The sequence below is a fragment of the Pelophylax lessonae genome (assembly GCF_965119305.1).
Source record: "Pelophylax lessonae genome assembly, chromosome: 6".
NCBI lineage: Eukaryota > Metazoa > Chordata > Amphibia > Anura > Ranidae > Pelophylax > Pelophylax lessonae.
The window spans coordinates 312,497,534-312,520,999 of NC_138773.1; the positions used below are offsets into that span (position 1 = coordinate 312,497,534).

The following is a 23,466-nucleotide window of genomic DNA, read 5'->3' on the forward strand; positions in this document are numbered from 1 at the left end:
GGGGGGGAGGAGGAGGAGTTGTAGGGATTGGGTGGGGGGGGAGGGAGGAGGAGGAGAGTTGTAGGGATTGGGTGGGGGGGGGGAGGAGGAGGAGGAGTTGTAGGGATTGGGTGGGGGGGGGAGGAGGAGGAGTTGTAGGGATTGGGTGGGGAGGAGGAGGAGTTGTAGGGATTGGGTGGGGGGGGAGGAGGAGTTGTAGGGATTGGGTGGGGGGGGGAGGAGGAGTTGTAGGGATTGGGTGGAGGAGGAGGAGTTGTAGGGATTGGGTGGGGGGGGGAGGAGGAGGAGTTGTAGGGATTGGGTGGGGGGGGGGAGGAGGAGGAGTTGTAGGGATTGGGTGGGGGGGAGGAGGAGGAGTTGTAGGGATTGGGTGGGGGGAGGAGGAGGAGGAGTTGTAGGGATTGGGTGGGGGGAGGAGGAGGAGGAGTTGTAGGGATTGGGTGGGGAGGAGGAGTTGTAGGGATTGGGTGGGGGGTTGGTATGGATTGGGTGGTGGGGGAGTTGAAGGGATTGGGTGGGGGAGGGGGGACTTGTAGGGATTGGGGGGGGACATGGACATTAGGAATAAAAAGGAGGAGGGGGGACTCTACCCCTAAGGGAACAAGTGGAAGGGGGAGGAGGGAAACATAGGAAGTTAAAATCGGTCCCATGGCTGTTTGGTATATTAAAACTGAATTCCAGGTATGGATTTTTTTGCATAGTTACAATGGTCTCTGGATCTGTGTAAGTGCAATGGATGTTTTCCCTACCTGACACATCCCTGCTGAAGTGGAGAATCTCTGTAGTAGCTGCCTCTACTACATGATTCCCATTGTTTTCCGGGTCCTGTGCCGAGCAGCTGCCTTGCTGCTTATTGAACACTGGGTCGCTCGCTCAGCTTGGGTACCATTCAGAGAACTATTTTATTTTTTAATTAATACAAGACATCCTCTGATTGAATAAGGTAGAGATGGTGATGCCACCCCCTTGCTTCTCCACCCCATCAAATCAGAGCATGCTTTACATTCATTGAGAAAAATGCTAAGTGTTCTCTGGATGGCACCTGTGCCGAGCAAGGGATATGTCACCAGCACACCATGGGTCGCCAAAAAACGGTCTAGTGCTTTTATATGATCGCATAATGGCCAAAACTTCAATGTTTGGGGCTTGTGCAGGGACCTATATTACATCCCTGATGAATGGGGGTCCTGGACGACCCCTCTACATTGCTGTTTTAGCTGTGAAGTGATCGTCAAAGCATTGGACCCTTTTTGGAGATCCATGGTGTGCTGGTGGCATGACCTTTTTATTCAGAGTGTTTCCAGTTTCCAGCCAGTGGTCGCTACAGCACCCACTTACCTGGCAGCCATTTCAAGGAACGTGCACGTTGTGAATATTTCCCTGGATGTGTTTAACAGTATACATTTGTTGACAAGTGATCGTTCCGTCCAATGATATTGGCCCTTTACCACGATCCCTTATGCCCTGGGTCCCGAGCACCGACCCTTCCTTGTGCGCGCCCCAGGGGGGGTGCGGGAAGCGTGATTATGGGAGGACGTTGTATGTCCTCCAGAATTAGCCGACCACACTGTCGCTGTCATTCGGCTATGGCCCGGTCGGCAAGTGGTTAAAAGCCATAGCTGCCCAGTTGTCATTGTCACCCAGTCTGAGTCATTGTTCAAGCATGCAGATCAGTTTTTGACCTGTTTTGGACTTTCTAATCTGAGTGCTTTTCCAGGTCAGTAACTCAAACACTTGAAATCTATGATGGGCACACTACAGAAGAGAGAGGTCTACCTTGATGTTGGTATCCGATTTGGTTTTGTATGTTACACTCGTCATAGCTAGCGTGCTAGTAGTAGAAAAACAGTCCCAAATTTCAGTAAAAGTTGTGCGTAGTAAATCAGGTTGTACAACCCAGAAAGTCATAAAAACTGCCTCCAGCAGCAATGAGGCACGTAGTTCAATCTTGTATATTACCCTGGAGTAAGCATCAGGCAGCGTACAGAAACTGGCAGCATCCCAGTGTTTCTTGTGGCACCCGGCCAGGACAGCAAACATTTCACCAGTCTGTGAGTCATCCATAAAGAAGCTACAAAACCACTGGAGCTTTGTATTTCCCTCCAAATATTGTAGGTTTAATTTGTCATTAAAAGAAAAAGACTTCCTGTGCAGACATTATAAATCCTAGCTCAGTATTTAAATAGATGAAAAATCAACATGAAACCAGTGGCCCTAATGGCAGCTCTAACTTGACTAGTTCAATCTCCAAAATGTATTTATCAAATTAATCAGCGATTTCCCCCTGGGGACTGATGTCAAGAAAAGAAGTGACATTCCCACCTCTGACTCTGCTTCCCCTATTGAAGTGAAGGTAGAGGGTCGGAACTGTATGTGCCTTACTATAGTGAAGGAAGAGGGTCGTAACTGTATGTGCCTTACTATAGTGAAGGAAGAGGGTCGGAACTGTATGTGCCTGACCTATAGTGAAGGAAGAGGGTCGGAACTGTATGTGCCTGACTATAGAGAAGGAAGAGGGTCGGAACTGTATGTGCCTGACTATAGTGAAGGAAGAGGGTAGGAACTGTATGTGCCTGACTATAGTGAAAGAAGAGGGTCGGAACTGTATGTGCCTGACTATAGTGAAAGAAGAGGGTCGGAACTGTATGTGCCTGACTATAGTGAAAGAAGAGGGTAGGAACTGTATGTGCCGGACTATAGTGAAGGAAGAGGGTCGGAACTGTATGTGCCTGACTATAGTGAAAGAAGAGGGTCGGAACTGTATGTGCCTGACTATAGTGAAGGAAGAGGGTCGGAACTGTATGTGCCTGACTATAGTGAAGGAAGAGGGTCGGAACTGTATGTGCCTGACTATAGTGAAAGAAGAGGGTAGGAACTGTATGTGCCTGACTATAGTGAAGGAAGAGGGTCGGAACTGTATGTGCCTGACTATAGTGAAAGAAGAGGGTCGGAACTGTATGTGCCTGACTATAGTGAAAGAAGAGGGTAGGAACTGTATGTGCCTGACTATAGTGAAGGAAGAGGGTCGGAATTGTATATGCCTGACTATAGTGAAAGAAGAGGGTCGGAACTGTATGTGCCTGACTATAGTGAAGGAAGAGGGTCGGAACTGTATGTGCCTGACTATAGTGAAGGAAGCAGGTAGGAACTGTATGTGCCTGACTATAGTGAAAGAAGAGGGTAGGAACTGTATGTGCCTGACTATAGTGAAGGAAGAAGTTCGGAACTGTATGTGCCTGACTATAGTGAAGGAAGAGGGTAGGAACTGTATGTGCCTGACTATAGTGAAGGAAGAGGGTCGGAATTGTATATGCCTGACTATAGTGAAGGAAGAGGGTAGGAACTGTATGTGCCTGACTATAGTGAAGGAAGAGGGTCGGAATTGTATATGCCTGACTATAGTGAAGGAAGAGGGTCGAACTGTATGTGCCTGACTATAGTGAAGGAAGAGGGTAGGAACTGTATGTGCCTGACTATAGTGAAGGAAGAAGTTCGGAACTGTATGTGCCTGACTATAGTGAAGGAAGAGGGTCGGAACTGTATGTGCCTGACTATAGTGAAGGTAGAGGGTCGGAACTGTATGTGCCTGACTATAGTGAAGGAAGCAGGTAGGAACTGTATGTGCCTGACTATAGTGAAGGAAGAGGGTCGGAATTGTATATGCCTGACTATAGTGAAGGAAGAGGGTCGAACTGTATGTGCCTGACTATAGTGAAGGAAGAGGGTCGGAACTGTATGTGCCTGACTATAGTGAAGGAAGCAGGTAGGAACTGTATGTGCCTGACTATAGTGAAGGAAGAGGATCGGAACTGTATATGCCTGACTATAATAAAGGAAGCAGGTAGGAAATGTATGTGCCTGACTATAGTGAAGGAAGAGGGTCGGAACTGTATGTGCCCGACTATAGTGAAAGAAGAGGGTCGGAACTGTATGTGCCTGACCATAATGAAGGAAGAGGGTAGGAACTGTATGTGTCTGACTATGCTATGTGCAGGCTAAGCATTGTTGGAGCTTAGCGCATGTGCATTGGAGGAAGTGACTTCCGGGAGGTGACAGCGCGTGAGACATCAATAGACCGGAAGTGATGCTACCAGCTCAGGCTCCGCTCCCCCTGCTTCCTGATACCGCCAACACTTGAGACGGGAAGTGACGTCGCAACCTTAAGCTCCATTCCCCCCCCCCCCTCCCCCTGTTTTCAGGGGCTGACAGTGCTTGGGGAAATGGCTTTTTAAAAGCGGCTGTCAGCCCACCTCCGAAAATCATGTAAACATCAGGGAAATGGCAGGATAATAGGATAACATCTTTACAATAAGAATAGGAAGCATAATGAGAATGTGTGCATTCACGTGTATTTGGGCAACTTTTTTTTTTTTTTTTTTTCGTCCTGGAGAGGCACTTTAAGATGGCAGATACAGCATTGGCACTATGGAAGTTTAATCCCCATGTTTCTGCTATCTTTTTATTTCATTTTTGTGCTAATTTTTTTCAGGACATCTTTAGTCCAGTTATTAAACAATATATTCCCACTGCACATTGTACAGAGATCAGCCTAGTCAGTAAGGATGATGTAACAATTGCTACAGGCACACAGTATATTGTCTGCACACCTTGTATCTTATTGCAAAGTCCAAATTTGATGAAGGGGTCCTGCGTGGCTCCAAAACATTGCACTATAATTCGATGTTTCAGTAAGACAGTAAATCGCATATGAATCTCTGTTCTTGCATTTTTTTTTTTCTGCAGATCAGTCATTGGGCTCCGTTCACATCTAGGTGGTTTGGGGTGATTTTTCTGCTCTAAGCCTCAGCTCTAAAAACGCCCAAAGACAAATCCCATTCATTTCAATGACCCCTGTTCACATCTGTGTTCTGTGCTGTCGCCTTAAAGGGTAACTCCACTTTCATGAGGGAAAAAAATAGCAAATAAAGAAAAAATATAGTGTATACAATTGCGAAATAAATCATATTGTAATTGAATGTTTGTTATTAGAAATGACCTTTCCTTTTCAATCTGCAGCTGTTGTAATTTTCTGAAAAAGCAACTCAATATGGCTACCTGGAGGTGTTCTGTACACAGAATGTATACTGACCATACCCCCAGAATTAGAATTTCCTGCTTGTGTGATTGGCTCACCAATTTTCCCAGAAGTCTGCACTAAGATACAAGTCAGATTTCTGGCATCCCCTGCAACAAAAATGTCATTTTTTGGGGGGAGATACTCCCAATAGGAACATGTCTAAAGGGATGCAGGCCCAGCAGATTTCCTCAATAGAGCCTTGCAGGTGCACAGCTGATAAAATTATAAAACCGCTCCCATTAGACCCACTCAGCACAGAGGAACAAACAATGATTTCTTCAGAATAACCAAAGGTAGGAATCCGAAACAGTTTTTTAAAATCCTTTTAGATCACCCAGAGAGAAATGAGCAAAAAAAAAAAAGTGGAGTTACGCTTTAAGGAAAACACTCAAAGTACATGAGCCTCTTTTTTTGGCAGATTACAGGCATTTTCCTGCTTTTCATTGGTCACTTGTCCGCTCAAAACACCTGCACAAAAACGCTGCAACAAAATGCCTGTAAATATAGCAACGCCTAGATGTGAACAAAGCCTTACACTCCCTGCAGCTCAGACCATCACACAGTCCTCCTCCCCTATCCTTGCATGAAACTTGGATGCATTTTGTAACCATCTATATCCATTCACAAAAAGAAAATGCATTCATTAGGCTACGTTCACATGTCAGTGTAGCAATCGTGGGCAGAATCACCGCGATTCTGCCCGCGATCCGGAAATCATTGCAAATCGTGGGACGCCTGTGCGTTGCCCGTGATTTGCAATAGCACCCCAAACGCTGTGTGATATTGCCGCAATTTCCGCCTGGCGAATCGCAGTAACATCGCGCAAAAAAAATTGCGGAACGCTTGACGCCCAAAAAAGGTACAAGAGCTTCTTTGGGGGCGTCATGCGTCCCGTGATTTTTTTTCGTGCGATGTACCGTGATTTGGCAGGCGGAAATCGCGGCAACATCGCACAGCGTTTGGGGTGCTATTGCAAATCACGGGCAACGCTCAGGCGTCCCGTGATTTGCAATGATTTCCGGATCGCGGACAGAATCGCGTGATTCTGCCCACGATCGCTACGCTGACATGTGAACGTAGCCTTAGTGTGGAGACTGCCAAGTCTTCCCTTTTAATGGCAAATACAAGCCATAACGGTTCTGTTCAGTAATGGCACTTTTCCACTGCAAGTACCGGCTAGTACCGGCTCGGCCCTGCTTGGCCCGGTTTGCTTTTCCACTGCGGTACCGGTATGGTACCGCAGTGGAAAAGCATGGTATAGTGTCGGAACAGTTCGGTACGTTACGGTATGGTTTGCTTTTCCACTAAAGTAGTACTAAAGTTAAGTGGGTGGGATAACAACGGGGTGGGTGTGATTCTCTGACCAATCAGTGGCTAGTAGTGACTGCATGCAAAGGATTGTGGGATATGGTACCAGTTTGGTACCTGTTGGAACCACAATCGAGTAGGTACTGTTTTTTCAGAGCCGTACCGTACCGTACCGTTCGGTTCCATGCAGTGGAAAAGCAAACCTATACCGCACCGTACCGAACCGTTCCGACCCTATACCATGTGGTACCGCAGTGGAAAAGCACAAAAGCGTGCCGAGCCGGTACGGTTCTATGCAGTGGAAAAGCGCCATGTCTTTTGTGTCTCAATGTGTAACTTCCTGTGTCACCTGCCTGCCCACTGAAAAAGCAGCGTGGTAATAAAGATTAATTGTCCCGTGAGCTGGCAAGAAGCAGAGAGGTGTCACCGAATGGTATAAAAGTGAAACAGGAAATAGTGGTGGGTGTGTATGAATCACAACCCTGGATGAACCGAACTGGGACTGGTGTACATGAGCCCTGTGTTTTTTGCTTCTGTCGATTTTTTGTTTTGAAGGATCCCAAATGCAGAGAATTTAACGGCATGGCGTGAGGTGGTGTAAAGTAGGGATCGACCGATATTGTTTTTTCAGGGCTGATACCGATTTTTCCGGTCGCCCTTAAGGCGGATATTAGGTGCCGATATTCTGTGCATTTAACGTTTTGAAAAATCAACACAATTTTTTACACCAATCTGGTACTGAACATGTTAACGTTTATTAACATTTTTAACATTAAGGACTCGTTCTTCACACCATACCTGCATGAAAACTGATGGAGAACCTGCGCAGATTTCACTTGCAGAGACCTTAAGCCCCGTACACACGCACAGATCGTCATCATACAAACGTCGGCGGACGAAAGATCTGCCGATTGTACGCGTGTTAGTATGGTGCCTCCGACAGCTGTCTGCACACAATCCGCGGACAAGAGTCTTTCTTGCCTACATGAAAATTTTTGTCTGCGGACACCAGAACGGATGATTGTTCGCCTGTCAGTACAGAAATCAGCCGACAGACCGCAGATTTGCAAGACTGGGCATGCTCAGAAAATAAAAAACACAGGGAAAGTTAACCATTACATGACATCACTTCTGCAGTCAGCTGAAGTCTGCGGACAAAATTCTTGTGCTGTCTTTGCACTTTTCAACAGACACCGACATCCCGGGGAGAAAAGACGAACATTTGTATGACGACGATCTGTGTGTGTGTATGGGGCTTTAGTTTCACATCAGTTTTCATGTACATTGTGGTGTGAACAGGACACATAGAGAAGAAGAGCAAAGAGGAGAACCATTGTTTTTTTTTTTTTATTGTGCATTTGCTGAACGTGTGCAGCAGAACTGAAGTCGGTCTATACCATGGTGTGACTGAGAACGAACGAGGCCTAGAAGTAGACAACTGTGAAAAATAAAGTGCTTGAAAAATAACTAAAGGCTTCCCAAAACATAGAAAAATGGCGTAAACCGCTGCAGAAGTGCACTCACTGCAATGATTACATTTAAATCACTACTGCAGTGCAAAAGCTAGACAATGGACACTACACTTACTTCAATACTCCCAGTTAAGTAGGACATTTATTAAAGTGTTGAAAGCGTAACATTTCAGCATGTTTACCAGTTAAACCGCTTCTGTTTTTTTCATATATCGCTGCCACTTCATTAACCACTTTACCACCGGAGGATTTTGCTGTTTTACGTCCAGGCCACTTTTTGTGATTCGGCACTATGCGACTTTAACTGACAATTGCGCGGTCGTGTGACGCCGTACCCAAACGACATTTATGTCCTTTTTTTTCCCACAAACAGCTTTCTTTTAGTGGTATTTGATCACCTGTGCGATTTTTTACTTTTTGCGCTATAAACAAATAAAGAGCGTAAATTTTGAAAAAATGACTATTTTTCACATTTTTTTATATGAAATTCCCCCCCCCCCCCCCCCCCCCAAAAATGTAAAAATCTAAATTGTTTTAAATTTTTGGCCAATTTGTTTTCTGCTACCTATGTTTGGTAAAAAAAAAAATCACAATAAGCGTATTTTGATTGGTTTGCGCAAAAGTTATTGCGTTTACTAACTAAGGGAAAGATTTCTGTCATTTTTGGTGTTTTTTTTTTTAACGAGTAATGGCGGCGATCTGCGATATTTTTTTTTTTTTTTTTTGCGGGACTGCGACATTGCGGCGGACAGATCGGACCCTTGACTGACACTTTTGGGGGTACCAGTGACATTTCTACAGTAATCAGTGCTATATATATGCACTGTTACTGTAAAAATGACACTGGCAGGGAAGGGGTTAATTTTATTGGAGGGGGAGGGGTTAATGTATGCCTGGTGCTTACTAACGTGTGTGGGGGGAGGTGACTGAGTGACACAGGGACAGATCGCATGTTCAGCTATGCTGAACCCTGCAATTTGTCACTTAGGAGATCCGCCCGCTCTGTTTACACAAGCGGGCGGATCTCCAGATTTGATTCCCTGACGATCAGGGAAGAGCGGTGGAGATCGCCGCAGCTCCTCCCCTGGCCCGACTCCCGCTGTGACTGAAAACAGCAGGAGCGAGCCTCCGGTGGCGCTCAAGCGCCGCCCACAAGGGGAGGAGTCCAGCGACGTAGGTCTACGTCGCTGGACGGAATCGAGCCACTTTGCCGCAGTATAGTCAACGTGACTGGTCGGCAAGTGGTTAAAGTGCTGAAAGCGTAACATTTCGGCATGTTTACCTGTTCATGCGCTTCTGCTTTTTTTTTTTTATATATTGCTGCCACTACACTAAAAACACACTCACTTGGTACCGAGGAAAGAGCAGCAGAGGGGTATCTTCTAGCATGAGAGGCAAGTCTTTTGTAGCGTGCCTCATTTTCTTTCCACCACTGAAGAAGATCACAACTTTTTTTTTCTGTCAATTACTGGTTCCTTCAAATCAAGATGAAGTTCATCATTCAGGCTGATTATTGCAGATTCAGAAGAATCCTCCGCATGAGACCCCAATAAAACACTGAACATGCCATCAATTCGACCACGATGAAGATTCTCTTCTGTCCGTTGTCTTTTTGGACATTTTTCTATTTTTGCAGCATCCTGTTCTTCCAGATTAGAAACATGCTCTTCCTGACTTGAACCACCTGCACCTCCTGTTGAATATCTTTTGTCAGCCATTTTTTCGCCTTGGCCAATACATCATAAGAGAAATCACGATTCTTGTATTGAGGATCCAAAAGCCATCCCAGCACAACATTTTTATTCTCTTCATGCTTCTCAAAACCTTTGGTGAGGCTGTGAACCTCATGACCTGCCTACATGTTTTAATGCCACAGGTGTTGGGTCCTTCATTCTCTTGAAGCATCTTCAGCACTCTCACACATGGGATGACACAGAGGAGTCGTAATGAATCACCTCTAGTGTCACTTGCTCTATGGGAAGGAGGGTCTCAATGACATTGGCTACAATGTCCCACTGATCAGCAGTAGGACAAGCATATCCTCCAGATTCACCTGAATAGATGGTAAGAGCTCGCTTCTGTTCCAGCATTCTTTGCAGCATGTGAAGTGTTGAGTTCCATCGTGTTGGAACAGCCTGAATCAAGTTTTTTCATTTTTTGGGTAGGCCAAGGTCTTCCTGAATGCACCTCAAGTCACTGCTTGGCAAGAATGAATTGTGGAAATGGCCTTCGCACCTCTTCAGCATGCCAATTTTATATCAAAGCTCTCTGGCTTGATGGACCATCATTTACCACAAGTTGCCGGGTGTGTGCCACTTCAGCAAGCCTCATTCCTTTCACCATATAGAACAAAAGCTATGATTTAAGCACTGTTAGTGGGAAACGCGTCAGCTGTCTTTGATCCGGACCCCTCTATGCTGTGGTATTTTATCCTCTTTTTCAATAAATGTTTGCATTGGAGTGCGGCTGTCCAGACCTACTTTTTGTTCTTTTTGGCTTTCACATTGAGCCTGCACCTGTGCTGTCGCGGTGAGGATTTTTGAAGGCATTTCCACCTGGAGCGGTGTGCGGTCCCATTCCTTTCACCATGTTTGCTCCACTGTCTCGAAGCACAAGCATCACTCGGTCTTTGTTTGTTTATTCCTCAGTCTTCAAGCAAGCCTAGAAACATTTCTCTAATATACTCCCCAGTGTGGGATCCTTGCATCACTTTTGTATTCAGCACCATATGCCTTTTTGTCTATCCGCTGTCAATGAAGTAGCATGTAAGGCTTATTAGTGACCTTGTCCTGACCAGTCAGTCAGTCGAGAATGAGAATGAGTTGCCAGCATTCTCTGGTTGCAGCATAGTCTTTACTTTCTCTACAACCTTTTGGTGAATTTTTCCCAGCATTTCGGTTCAATAATACTTTTCACTCTTCAGTGTGTACCTTGGGTCAGCTATGGACATCAACCGCTTAAATACAGAGTCGGACACTATTTTAAATGGCTGGTTATCGGTGACCATCATCTCTGTGATTACTCTGTCCAGCAGTTGGGATCTTCCATCCAAATTTAGCCACCTGTTTATTTTTCTGAAACATATCTGGTATTGTTTCGGATAGTGGGGGTATTTCACTTTGTGATTGATTTGAGTTTGTTTTTTCTGTGCTGCATTAAATAATTCAACATGATGAACTCTTAGATGGGCCCAAGGATTTAAAGTATTTTTTTGGTTTTTGCAGTTGCTGATCCCATGCTCACATTGTTTGTGCATGTGTTGCACACTGCTGCTTTTCTTGGAGATTGTTGAGAAAAGAAATAGTCCCAGACGACACTTTTACTTTTTCTGTCTGCATCCATCTCCATTACAATTTGAAAGAGTTTATACTGAATACAGATGAGGTTAAAAAAAACTGTCTGGCTGGCACCCTGCTGTGGGTGGCTGGTTGGCACCCTGCTGTGTGTGGGTGGCTGGTTGGCACCCTGCTGTGTGTGGGTGGCTGGTTGGCACCCTGCTGTGTGTGGGTGGCTGGTTGGCACCTTGCTGTGTGTGGGTGGCTGGTTGGCACCCTGCTGTGTGTGACTGGCTGGCACCCTGCTGTGGGTGGGTGGCTGGCTGGCACCCTGCTGTGGGTGGGTGGCTGGCTGGCACCCTGCTGTGGAAGGCTGGCTGGCACCCTGCTGTGGGTGGCTGGCTGGCTGGCACCCTGCTGTGGGTGGCTGGCTGGCTGGCACCCTGCTGTGGGTGGCTGGCTGGCTGGCACCCTGCTGTGGGTGGCTGGCTGGCTGGCACCCTGCTGTGGGTGGCTGGCTGGCACCCTGCTGTGGCTAGCGTGCACTGTCTGTGGCGAGGAAGCGGCTTAAGAAGACGCGCAGGCCCAGTGCGCGGAGGCGTGTGGCGCAACATACGCAATGACGTGTGCTCAGCACACAATACCGGTCATATCAGCAAGTTTAGTGACCGATGCTATAAAAAAAAGTGAATATCTGCCCCATCGATAATCTGTCCATCCCTAAAAGGCAGAATGTCCTATTCTGCGCTCAACTGCTCCTTTGTGCCATATAAGATTTACTGAAAATGCAATTTGATGGCATCTCAAATGTGTCTTGCATGCAAACCATTTTTTTACCTGAAAGCATGCAGCATTTGACGTGCTTTTCAGTATGGAACCCTTGTACACTAATCCCTACAAATCCGTTGGCTGGAAAAGTCTACAAATGTGTAATTTATCTTTTAATTTAGCCATCTACAGTTCCACTTTGAGTTTAGTACCATATCTGTATTTAGGAAAACCCATGTAATCCGCCTGTGTTTGTAATAAAAAGGGATGATTCAGTACACATGTAATCCACCCGTGTTTTTATAATGAAAGGGATGAATCTCTGCCCATATAATTTACCCGTGTTTATGATGAAAGGGAGGAGTTGGTACCCACCTAATATATTTATACACTTCATAGCGCTGGTCACCTCTACTTCTTTATACCCATGTAATCCACCAATGTTTATAATGAAAAAGTTGAATCTGTGCCCATGTTTCCAGTAGTCACATAGGGGTTGATTTACTAAACTAAACTGGAGAGTGCAAAATCTGGTGGAGCTGTGCATGGTAGGCGGTAGCCAATCGGATTCTAACTTCAGGTTTGTTCAATTACGCTTTGGAAAAAAAAAATGGAAGCTGAATGAATCTTGGAAGGTGAATCTGTACCCATGTTATATACCTATGTTTAAATGAAAGGGATGATTTCCAATGCCCATGTATTCCACCTGTGTTTTTATAATGAAAGGAATAAATCTGTACCCATGTAATTTTATAATTATACAGGATTTATATGGTGCACTGCGCTTTACAATATAAAGGGAGACAATACATCAACAATAAATTTCAATACGAGGGATGAATTTGTGCCCATGCTTCCAGTAGTCACATTGTTTATAATGAAAGGGATGAAACTGTACTCCTGTAATTTTACCTGTGTTTAAATTTAATTATAGGGATGATTTCCAGTACCCATGTGTTCCACCCTTGCTTATGATAAAAAAGGGATGAGATGGTACCCATGTAATCCACCCTTGTTTATGATGAAAGGGATGAGATGATACCCATATAATCCACCCTTGTTTATGATGAAAGGGATGAGTTGGTACCCATGTAATCCACCTTTGTTTATGATGAAAGGGATGAGTTGGTACCCATGTAATCCACCCTTGTTTATGATGAAAGGAATGAGTTCGTACCCATGTAATCCACCCTTGTTTATGATGAAAGGGATGAGATGGTACCCATGTAATCCACCCTTGTTTATGATGAAAGGAATGAGTTCGTACCCATGTAATCCACCCTTGTTTATGATGAAAGGGATGAGTTGGTACCCATGTAATCCACCCTTGTTTATGATGAAAGGGATGAGTTGGTACCCATGTAATCCACCCTTGTTTATGATAAAAGGGATGAGGAGTTAGTACCCATGTAATTCACCCTTGTTTATGATGAAAGGGATGAGTTGTTGGTACCCATGTAATCCACCCTTGTTTATGATGAAAGGGATGAGTTGTTGGTACCCATGTAATCCACCCTTGTTTATGATAAAAGGGATGAGGAGTTAGTACCCATGTAATTCACCCTTGTTTATGATGAAAGAGATGAGTTCGTACCCATGTAATCCACCCTTGTTTATGATGAAAGGGATGAGTTCGTACCCATGTAATCAATCCTTGTTTATGATGAAAGGGATGAGTTGGTGCCCATGTAATCCACCCTTGTTTATGATAAAAGGGATGAGGAGTTAGTACCCATGTAATTCACCCTTGTTTATGATGAAAGGGATGAGTTGTTAGTACCCATGTAATCCACCCTTGCTTATGATAAAAAAGGGATGAGTTGGTGCCCATGTAATCCACCCTTGTTTATGATGAAAGGGATGAGTTGGTACCCATGTAATCCACCCTTGTTTATGATGAAAGGGATGAGTTGGTGCCCATGTAATCCACCCTTGTTTATGAAAGGGGATGAATCTGTGCCCATGCTTCTAGTAGTCCCATAGGGGGAGTAATTAGACCAACCTTATTCATACTTTTTAACATTTGAGAATCCCTTGATATACCTTCATGGTTCATTAGCATAAACCTTAAATTGTGATATAAGAATAAATAAAAGAATAGGTAATGTGGCATTCTTGTTGTATTTGACACCCACACTCTATAGGAGTAATCCCTCACATTGGTGGCCAGTAGGGAAGTGGCCCTTAAGATGGGCATAGATCGTAATTCGGCCAGTTGAGGAGGGACCATCTGAATTGAAATCCATGTGTGGCCACTGCACACGTGAAGTAGGAAGATCGACTTCTGTTCAACTGTCCTGTCTGATAAGTCACTCGATCAGTATGTGTGTACATGTGTATTCTGACCACAGGGGAGTCTCCCCACTGTAAGAATACAATAGAACAGCAGGGAGGATCCCCCTCCACCTCAAATGCATGGATGAGGGAATCAGTTCATTTTTTATTTGTATGTATGGCCAGCTTTACATTGGTGGTCTGTATAGTCCTTCCTTACAATTGTGGTTAATGTAGTACGTCCTTTACATTAGTGGTCAATAGAGAAAGGCTCCATTATCTTGGTAGTCGGAATTGCAAGAAGGAGATACCCCCTGAATGGGACTGTAACGGGCAACCACTCATCTAAGTAAAATTTATTTTTATTGGTACAAATAGTAAAAATTACAAGCCCTACATATAAATGGTCATATAAAATGAATGAGGCGACTGATAATACATAAAAAATGTGACCATATGATACAGAGGAGGACCCTGGAGGGGCCAGGAGACCCAACGCGTTTCGATATTTGCGTGTAGTATTGGTTGTCAGTGGAGAAGGGTCCTCTCATACTAGCAGTCAGTAGGAAGAATGTCTCCTTACAAATGGCTAAAAGACCTTTGGTGTCAGTGGTTACTTATCTAAAAGGAAGCACAGTAAAGCATTCTTAAAGCGTTCCGACCTCAAAATCGATTTTGGGCTATCCGCTTGCTGAGTGCAACCTGAAAAAGAAATGGATAGTTAAGATTTTTTTTTTTTTGGTCACTTACCTTATTATAGAAGAAAATATACTCCCCTTCCTTCCCCTTCCTTCCCCTTCCTCCCTCTGCGGCCGCGGCCTGTGCCGTCTCTTCCCGTTTGCGATGACTTATGGGAGCTGAACATCATCGCTCCCAGGAGTCAATGCGTGCTGGGCATGCCCAGAAGCTGTGCAGGGATGCCGCACCTGCACCGGAAGTGACGAGCGGGGCCGGTGCAGTGCATTGTGGGACTCTGAAGTCACGGAAGAGGACACGAAGAGGGACGCGGCGGCTTCAGCTGCCCAAACCTGAGATGGCAGCGCTGGAGAAGAACTTTTCACGGTAAGTATTTCTTCTTACAGGTAAGTGCGACCCGGGACAGATCAGAGGCTATCCATTATGGAATGTACTAGCCCTGACTGTCCCGGGGGTATTTTTAGCTAAAATTGACCCCCAAGGCCAGAACTCCGCTTTAAAACAAATGTATTTACATATCTCTTTCCATCACATATCCCAAATATGCCATTTTTAAGACTGGGTGAAGCCATACAAATAATTTCTTAATGCCCTAAATAGCCAAAAGCCGAACCACTGATGTATAGTACAAATATAGCCTAATTTTATAGAGCCAATTATGCCAAACTGCATATGGCTATACTCTGGTCTCCTGAAGCAGAAATCCATAATACAATGTTGGTGACTATTGTGGATGAAAGTAGATCCAACATAACTAACCAGTGGACGTTCCTTGTTTCTGCAGCTGGTAATACCATTGAAGACACAAGATGATTTGGACAAAGCCGTTGAATTGCTGGACAGAAGCACTCATATGAAGAGCCTTAAAATTCTGCTGGTTTCCCATGTACACGCTCAGGTATGACTCCGGATCCAGGATCTTTCCTGCTTTTAATGGTAGATTTTGTGTTTTTTTTTTTTTGTTTTTTTTTTACACTAAGCAGGTTTTGTTTTAGAGCCCATTCACACAGGGGCGACACGACTTGCCGGGGCGACCTGTGAAGTGCACCGCGACCTCGGCGCGTCATGCACAGACTTCATATCAATGCAGGTCGCCCCAAAGTAGTACAGGACCCTTTTTCTAAGTCGGAGCGACTTGTGTCGCTCCTATTAGAACGGGTCCTGTGCTAATCAATGGCAGGCGACCCACCGCGACTTGTCAGGCGACCAAGTCGCCTGACAAGTCGCGCTAGTGTGAATGGGGACTTAACAGATTTTTTTTTTTTAATAAGAATTAGGCATAGTATTTAAAGCAGCTTTATTTCACTATAAAGTTGAAGAAAGCAGGAATAACTTTCTCCATGATTCTGTTTTATTCTGTTTTTTTTTTTTTCTTTCTTCTTTCCAAATAAAAGCAAAGCATAACAACTGAGCAGTGCACACACAGTGTAGTAGGTACACATAGAAGCCATATTGTCAGGGCTGGACTGTTTAGTGAGCCCAGTCTGATATCAGAGGAAAATCACATTATGTAGGAAATGCAAGTATCAGCATGGTATTAAAAAGTCCAATCTCTGAGAAGGAACAGCAACTTATCGATAATCATAACAAAATGACATTTCGGAATTGAATGCATGAAGGTAAAAAAAAAAAATCACCATCTGCATTTAAAACCACTTTAACTTTCACTTCCCAGAAACCTTTTTTTTTTTTTATTTTATTACAGCATTTTCTTGGCCTAGCAAGCTCATTCTGTATTTTAAAAAAATACAGACTTGTTTACGACAGAACTTGTAGTACAAAGATCTGTTACAGAATGAAATTAGGCAGATTGTAGCATCCAAAACTGTTAGGCTGGGTTCACACTTCTGCCATGACAGACATCGCATGTGATTTGCACCGCATTACTGTGCAGATCGCATGCAATGTCTGTGCGAATTCAGCCAATTTCAAACTGGATGGCTGAAATTGCATGGCATTTGCACCAAAATGGCGCAGGACCCTTTTTTTGGTCCACACTGATATCGGATCGCAGGGGTGTTCACACTCATGCGATTTGATTCGTGCACCATTTCATAGTTCTCACTGCAAACCGATTTGGGGGTGTTAATGACTTTTGATTGACACCCCCAGTGGTTCGCAGATGTCAGTGTGAACCAGTGTGCGATGCGGAAACTAGCACTAAATTGCAGGATTTCCAGCATTGTAGGGAAATTGCAGGGCTTCACCAGTGTGAACCAGGACTTAAAGCGATATGAAAGCTTTGGTTTGGTTTTTAAAAAAAAAAAACATGTTATACTTACCTGCTCTGTGTAGTGGTTTTGCACAGAGCAGCTCCGATCCTCCTCTTTTCAGGTCTACCTACCGCCAGCACTCCTGGCTCCTCCCCAGTTTCCCCAGAGAAAGACGCTTGCCCGGGGGGCTCTGATGCATGCTAGCTCCTGAGCTGCTGCTCCATGTGCCCGCAAGACACATGGAGCTGCTGCTTGGCCCCAGACCATCTCCTCATTGGCTCACTGGCTGTGATTGACAGCAGTGGGAGCCAATGGATTCCCACTGCTGTCTCAGCCAATGGAGGAGGGAGAGTCCAGGACAGCCGAGACTGTTGTGAACATTGCTGGATCGGTGAGAGCTCTGGTAAGGATTGTGCCGCACACATAGTTTATCTCATGCATAGAATGCACGAAGGTAAAGAACCTTCAGCCTTTTAGAACCAATTTAAGGTGTAGCTCAGATCTAGTTTTGGCTTGGGAACGAAGACCTTGCGTATTGCACAGCAATAACAGGAGTAGTATTAAGTTAAATACATTTATTGTTATATCGAGTATGCGGTTGTATAGTGCATAGGCGAAGGGGAGTACACTACAGTGGCACTCCATTGGGAGAACAGATTAGTGGAAAAAAGGCTGCTTCAGTTATTGTTCGGCTTCTACAATAACTGGGTCTGTTTTTAGCTTGCTATGTATAGAGAAAGATTCTGCAATGTGCAATGTGTTGTACTTTAACATGTCTGAAACATAATGAGATTTTGCCTGTGTTTTTATTTTTTTTTATTTGTTATATAGGCTCCCAGCCCATGTGACATGGAGCACATGCCCTGCCTGGAGGATCTCGATAATACAGTATTTGGAGGAACTGAGAGTAAAGACAGGACTGCAATTCCTGGTAGGTGTTATGTTCTAATGAGATATAAAATCGGACATTCATCGCCCAACTCTATCATCTTAGACATTGATGCTGTTTTACTTGGAGAGGAAAAAAAGGTACTAGCATGGCCAGGAAGTGACACAGCCGTCACCCCGCAGAGGTCCTACTTGTGCTTTCATGCCATATAACAGTGGTCCTCAACCCTGGCCTACAGGGCCCACTAACAGGCCAGATTTGCAAGATAACTGAAATACATCCCAGGTGATATAATTTGCTGCTCAGTGATTGCAGTACTCTAGTCTGCATCTCCCCAAGGTAATACTTAAAATCTGGCCTGTTAGTGGGCCCTGTAGGCCAGGGTTGAGGACCACTGCCATATAAGATGCCTAAAAACCTCCCCCTCCAGCCCCCAGTGCTTGAAAACATGTTAGATTGACAGCAGTGTGATTGGTTCACATCATAGAACCCTCCACTCTGATTTCTGCTGTGGAAAGATAATATAGAACCCTGGTGCTAAACTGCAGCCCATGTGCCACAGCAGCCCGTTTTGGTATTTTTGTGGCCCTGTGCAGGCTTGGGCAGTGATTAGTGGATTTTTTTCTTTGTAAAGAGACAATGACCGTAATCTAGCCGACTTATCGGGAACCTATAAACAGGGATCACCATAGCAACGCTGCCCCCCTGTACAACTGGATAGGAGCGCGGCGGGGTGGCGGCATGTAGAGTATCCCTCCTATGTAGACATTGAATGCCCAATTCTCCCCCTCTCCCTCCCGCAGACGTTGAGCGGCTGCAGGAGGGAAATTAAAGGTATCAGTTTTTCTACATGCTGCTCTTGACACCTCCTTGTCCTGCTGCCCTGGGCCCCTGTGTGCTTCCCTAACCCCCGTGTCATTTACCGGCCCCTTTCTTGTCTTAATGAATAGACAGTGAGTGATTTTTTTTTTTTTTTTTTTTTCCATAACTGAGGCATAGTAAACTGTTTACTTTGCCTCAGTTTATGGGAGGCTCTGTACAAGGCTTTTCCTGTTCATTCATTCTGTGCAGCTGCAGAGAACAGTTGAATCTATCCTCAGTCCCTTTCTCGGTCTCTGTTTAGACCCCTGATATTTCACCAAAGCCCCCTTATGAGGGTCCTAAAAAATATGTAAAAATAAATAATAAAACCAAAAAAATAAACTATTCACACAAGTGGCGCAGGGTCACAAAGGTCACACTGGTCTCTGGCTTTCTGCCTGAGACAGCAGGAAAGTGGCCTGTTATGGAACCGTAATGAAGGCTCTCACAATGGGAGTAAAGGGCACCAGGATCAGTGGGAAGGGCCCCGGTAGGGGGCCAGAAGGGTTTACACCTCTGACCGGGGCTCTTCCTTCCCACTGTTCCCTCTAGCTTCTGAGATTCATGTAGCATGTTTCCAGTCTTTCTAGCGCCTTAAAGGCCCATACACACGATAAGAGAATCTGAAGGGAAATTTTGTCCGACGACCGATCTGCCGATTTTCGGATTGTTAGTATGGTGCTTTTGACAGCCGACTCCGACTTTTCGGCCGACAAAATCCTGATGTGCAGGCTATATCATTTTTGTCGTCCGTCAAAACAAAGTAAAAAAAAACAAAGAAAGACTGGGCATGCTCAGAGACGAAAGAACACATACAAAGCAATCCAGCACATGACATCACTTCTGAAGTAGAATTCTGTCGTGCGGGAAAATTTGTATGAAAATAACCTCTTCACTTTCCACATCAGACTAGCATGCCACAAAAAACGGGCGACAGATCGTTCGATAATCTGATCGTGTGTACGGGGCTTTAGTCTCTTCAGTCCCCAACCACTCCTTTTGCATGTCTGCGGTCTCCAATCATCGTCTCAAGTATACCTGAAGTCTCTGAAGAGTATTCTGCAGTGTTAATTTTGGCAGCAAATTTCGATTCAGTTATAGTCTTATGACTAAAATGCTATTTTAGCTTTAGGCGCATTTTAGTCATCTGAATTGCTTTTGTTTTAGTCATATTTTAGTCGACTAAAATCTCCAGTGCATTTTAGTCGACTACAAATAGATTAGGTTTAGATTAATTGTAATGCATTTCTCTAGAATTTCCAAACAAATTATATACTCCTGGAGTAAAAATCTAATAGGTTATTAATTATTGCATTAAGACTTGAACACGCACTATAGACACAGATTTAGCCATTGTAATATTTAATAACACCTTTATGAATAAAACCAAGTTTCATAAACAAAAATATTACTTTATGACAAACAGGGCAAATTTAAAATACAAAAAACTGTAAACTCTATTGGCTTTACTGTTGTTGCACTTATTACCTGAATACAGTCAGGTCCATGAATATTGGGACATCGACACAATTCCAATCTTTTTGGCTCTATACACCACCACAATGTATTTGAAATGAAACAAACAAGATGTGCTTTAGAGGGTATTTACATCCAAATCAGCTGAAAGGTGTAGGAATTACAACAGTTATTATATGAGCCTCCCACTTTTTAGGGGCCAACAGTAATGAGACAATTGGCTGCTCAGCTGTTCCATGACCAGGTGTGTGTTATTCCCTCATTATCCCATTTACAAGGAGCAGATAAAAGGTCCAGGGTTCATTTCAAGTGTGCTATTTACATTTGGAATCTGTTGCTGTCAATTCTCAATATGAGATCCAAAGAGCTGTCACTATCAGTGAAGCAAGCCATCATTAGGCTGAAAAAACAAAACAAACCCATCAGAGAGATGGCAAAAACATTAGGTGTGGCCAAATCAACTGTTTGGAACATCCTTAAAAAGAAAGAACGCACCGGTGAGCTCAGCAACACCAAAAGACCCGGAAGACCAATGAAAACAACTGTGGTGGATGACTGAAGAATTCTTTCCCTGGTGAAGAAAACACCCTTCACAACAGTTGCCCAGATCAAGAACACTCTCCAGGAGGTAGGTGTATGTGTGTCAAAGTCAACAATCAAGAGAAGACTTCACCAGAGTGAATACAGAGAGTTCACCACAAGATGTAAACCATTGGTGAGCCTCAAAAACAGGAAGGCCAGATTAGAGTTTGCCAAACAACATCTAAAAAAGCCTTCACAGTTCTGGAACAACGTCCTATGGACAGATGAGACCAAGATCAACTTGTACCAGAGTGATGGAAAGAGAAGAGTATGGAGAAGGAAAGGAACTGCTCATGATCCAAAGCATACCACCTCATCAGTGAAGCATGGTGGTGGTAGTGTCATGACAAAAGCAGCAGGATGAATTCTGAAGTGTTTCGGGCAATATTATCTGCTCATATTCAGCCAAATGCTTCAGAACTCATTGGACGGCGCTTCACAGTGCAGATGGACAATGACCCGAAACATACTGTGAAAGCAACCAAAGAGTTTTTTAAGGGAAAGAAGTGGAATGTTATGCAATGGCCAAGTCAATCACCTGACCTGAATCCGATTGAGCATGCATTTCACTTGCTGAAGACAAAACTGAAGGGAAAATGCCCCAAGAACAAGCAGGAACTGAAGACAGTTGCAGTAGAGGCCTGGCAGAGCATCACCAGGGATGAAACCCAGCGTCTGGTGATGTCTATACGTTCCAGACTTCAGGCTGTAATTGACTGCAAAAGATTTGCAACCAAGTATTAAAAAGTGAAAGTTTGATTTATGATTGTTAATCTGTCCCATTACTTTTGGTCCCTTGAAAAGTGGGAGTCACATATACAAACTCTTGTAATTCCTACACCGTTCACCTGATTTGGATGTAAATACCCTCAAATTAAAGCTGAAAGTCTGCAGTTAAAGCACATCTTGTTTGTTTAATTTCAAATCCATTGTGGTGGTGTATAGAGCCAAGAAGATTAGAGTTGTGTCGATGTCCCAATATTTATGGACCTGACTATATATAACCAACAATAAATAAATATTAAGAAGAAAAAAAAATGACTTTTTCCTAGTTTTTCTCTTTCAGCAGCTTCGCAGATGCCCCTTGCTTTTGCGGTGCAACACATATTTTTAAATTTTGTGCTAGTATTACAGGCTCTGGATGGAATTGAGTTGCCGATTTTAGAAATGCCAAGCAGAGTAGTGTTAATTTTTATGTCAATTTTCGATTTTGTTTTAGCTAGTCTTTTGACTGTCGTTTCAGTCATGTTTCAGTCGTCTGAATTGTTTTAGTCTACAAAGATATTTTAATCGCCGAAATTGGGTATTCTGTCATACACTGAATATGATGTAGGCCTTTGGAGCTCTTAGGGGCCACATTTAAGGCCACCGTCACCTTGGTTGACAACCACTAATATTTTGAGATTTTTAAACTGTATTAGCATTTTTTTTTTGTTTAGAACCGAACTAAACATGTTTAATGCATCACTGCCGTAAAGGGAGGTTTTTGCATTTTTGTTTAGAATTCCTCCCTTTTCTGATTTATGCCATTTATAGGTACAAGGGATAGGAGTTCCCCTCCGCCAGGATACATTCCAGATGAACTGCACCATGTTGTTCGAAATGGTTCCTTTACCAGCATTAACAGTGAAGGGGAGTTTATTCCAGAGAGCATGGACCAGGTAAGCTTCTCATCCTTGTTGCCAAGCTTTATCAAATTCTCTTGATTTGTGACAAATTTTACCCTACAGCAGGAGAAGTTTTGTTGTAAAAGCTGAAGTGGTTGTAAAGCCTGAAGATTTTTTACCTTCATGCATTCTATACATGAAGGGAAGAAATCGTCATTGTGCTGCTCCCACCACAGACCCCCAATACTTACCTTGGTCTCGATTCAGAGATGTGCACTGGAGCAGGGACTCTCCCAGGTCTCTCCATTCTCATTGGCTGAGATGCAGCAGCAAGAAAAGCACAAGAAAAATACATCCCTATAAATTCGATGTATGTCTTCACACTGATCCGTTGCGCTTCCATTGTGGTATTAAAAATCCTGCTTGCTGCATTTTTGGTCTATTAAAAAAATCGCATCTCCCTGTTGAAATGCATTAAAAGCGCAGTAAGAATGCATCAATAACACACCCATGTTACGTTTTTGATGTGGTTCTTGAGCTTTGGTTAAACGCCCATAAGCTAGGTAAAATTGCGTGCGTTTTTTATTGGCAATTTTTTCTCTTATCAGCAAAATGCAGCTGGCACTATTTTGGCCAAAATGTTTTGGCTGCCAAAATTTCGGTGCATCTTTTGTTTATGGACTGACGCAGCGCCTGATATTCTTAACCATTAGGTTAGTTTTTTTTCTGCCTCGTCAGGATTAAGGACCTAGTTCCTTGCTGGGATCTTTGGTCCTGGCAAATTTTTCTCCTGGATTTTTCCTGTGAGATCTACAATCAACTGCCGGACTGGGCCATGGGCTGGATAATCTAGATCCAGTGGTCACCCCAGTCAGGCCAGCAAGCGCGCACAGACCTTAGATCCGTGCTAGGTTGGGTGCTGGCTTGCGAGTTAAACACTGCGCAAGGTTGCATACAACCGGGTCTCG

General features: G+C 44.1%; 1 protein-coding gene across 1 annotated transcript in view; it reads left to right on the plus strand.

Annotated features, from left to right (window-relative positions):
- ERCC3 (ERCC excision repair 3, TFIIH core complex helicase subunit) overlaps nt 1-23,466 on the plus strand; it is a gene marked incomplete at its 3' end in the record, with an annotated part of 309,947 nt that overhangs the window by 46,414 nt on the left and 240,067 nt on the right. Inside the window, exons 6-8 of the mRNA XM_082261051.1 lie at nt 15,655-15,768; nt 17,915-18,014; nt 22,428-22,552. Of these exons, the coding sequence (XP_082117177.1) occupies nt 15,655-15,768; nt 17,915-18,014; nt 22,428-22,552 (339 nt within the window). The remainder of the gene's footprint in view (nt 1-15,654; nt 15,769-17,914; nt 18,015-22,427; nt 22,553-23,466) is intronic.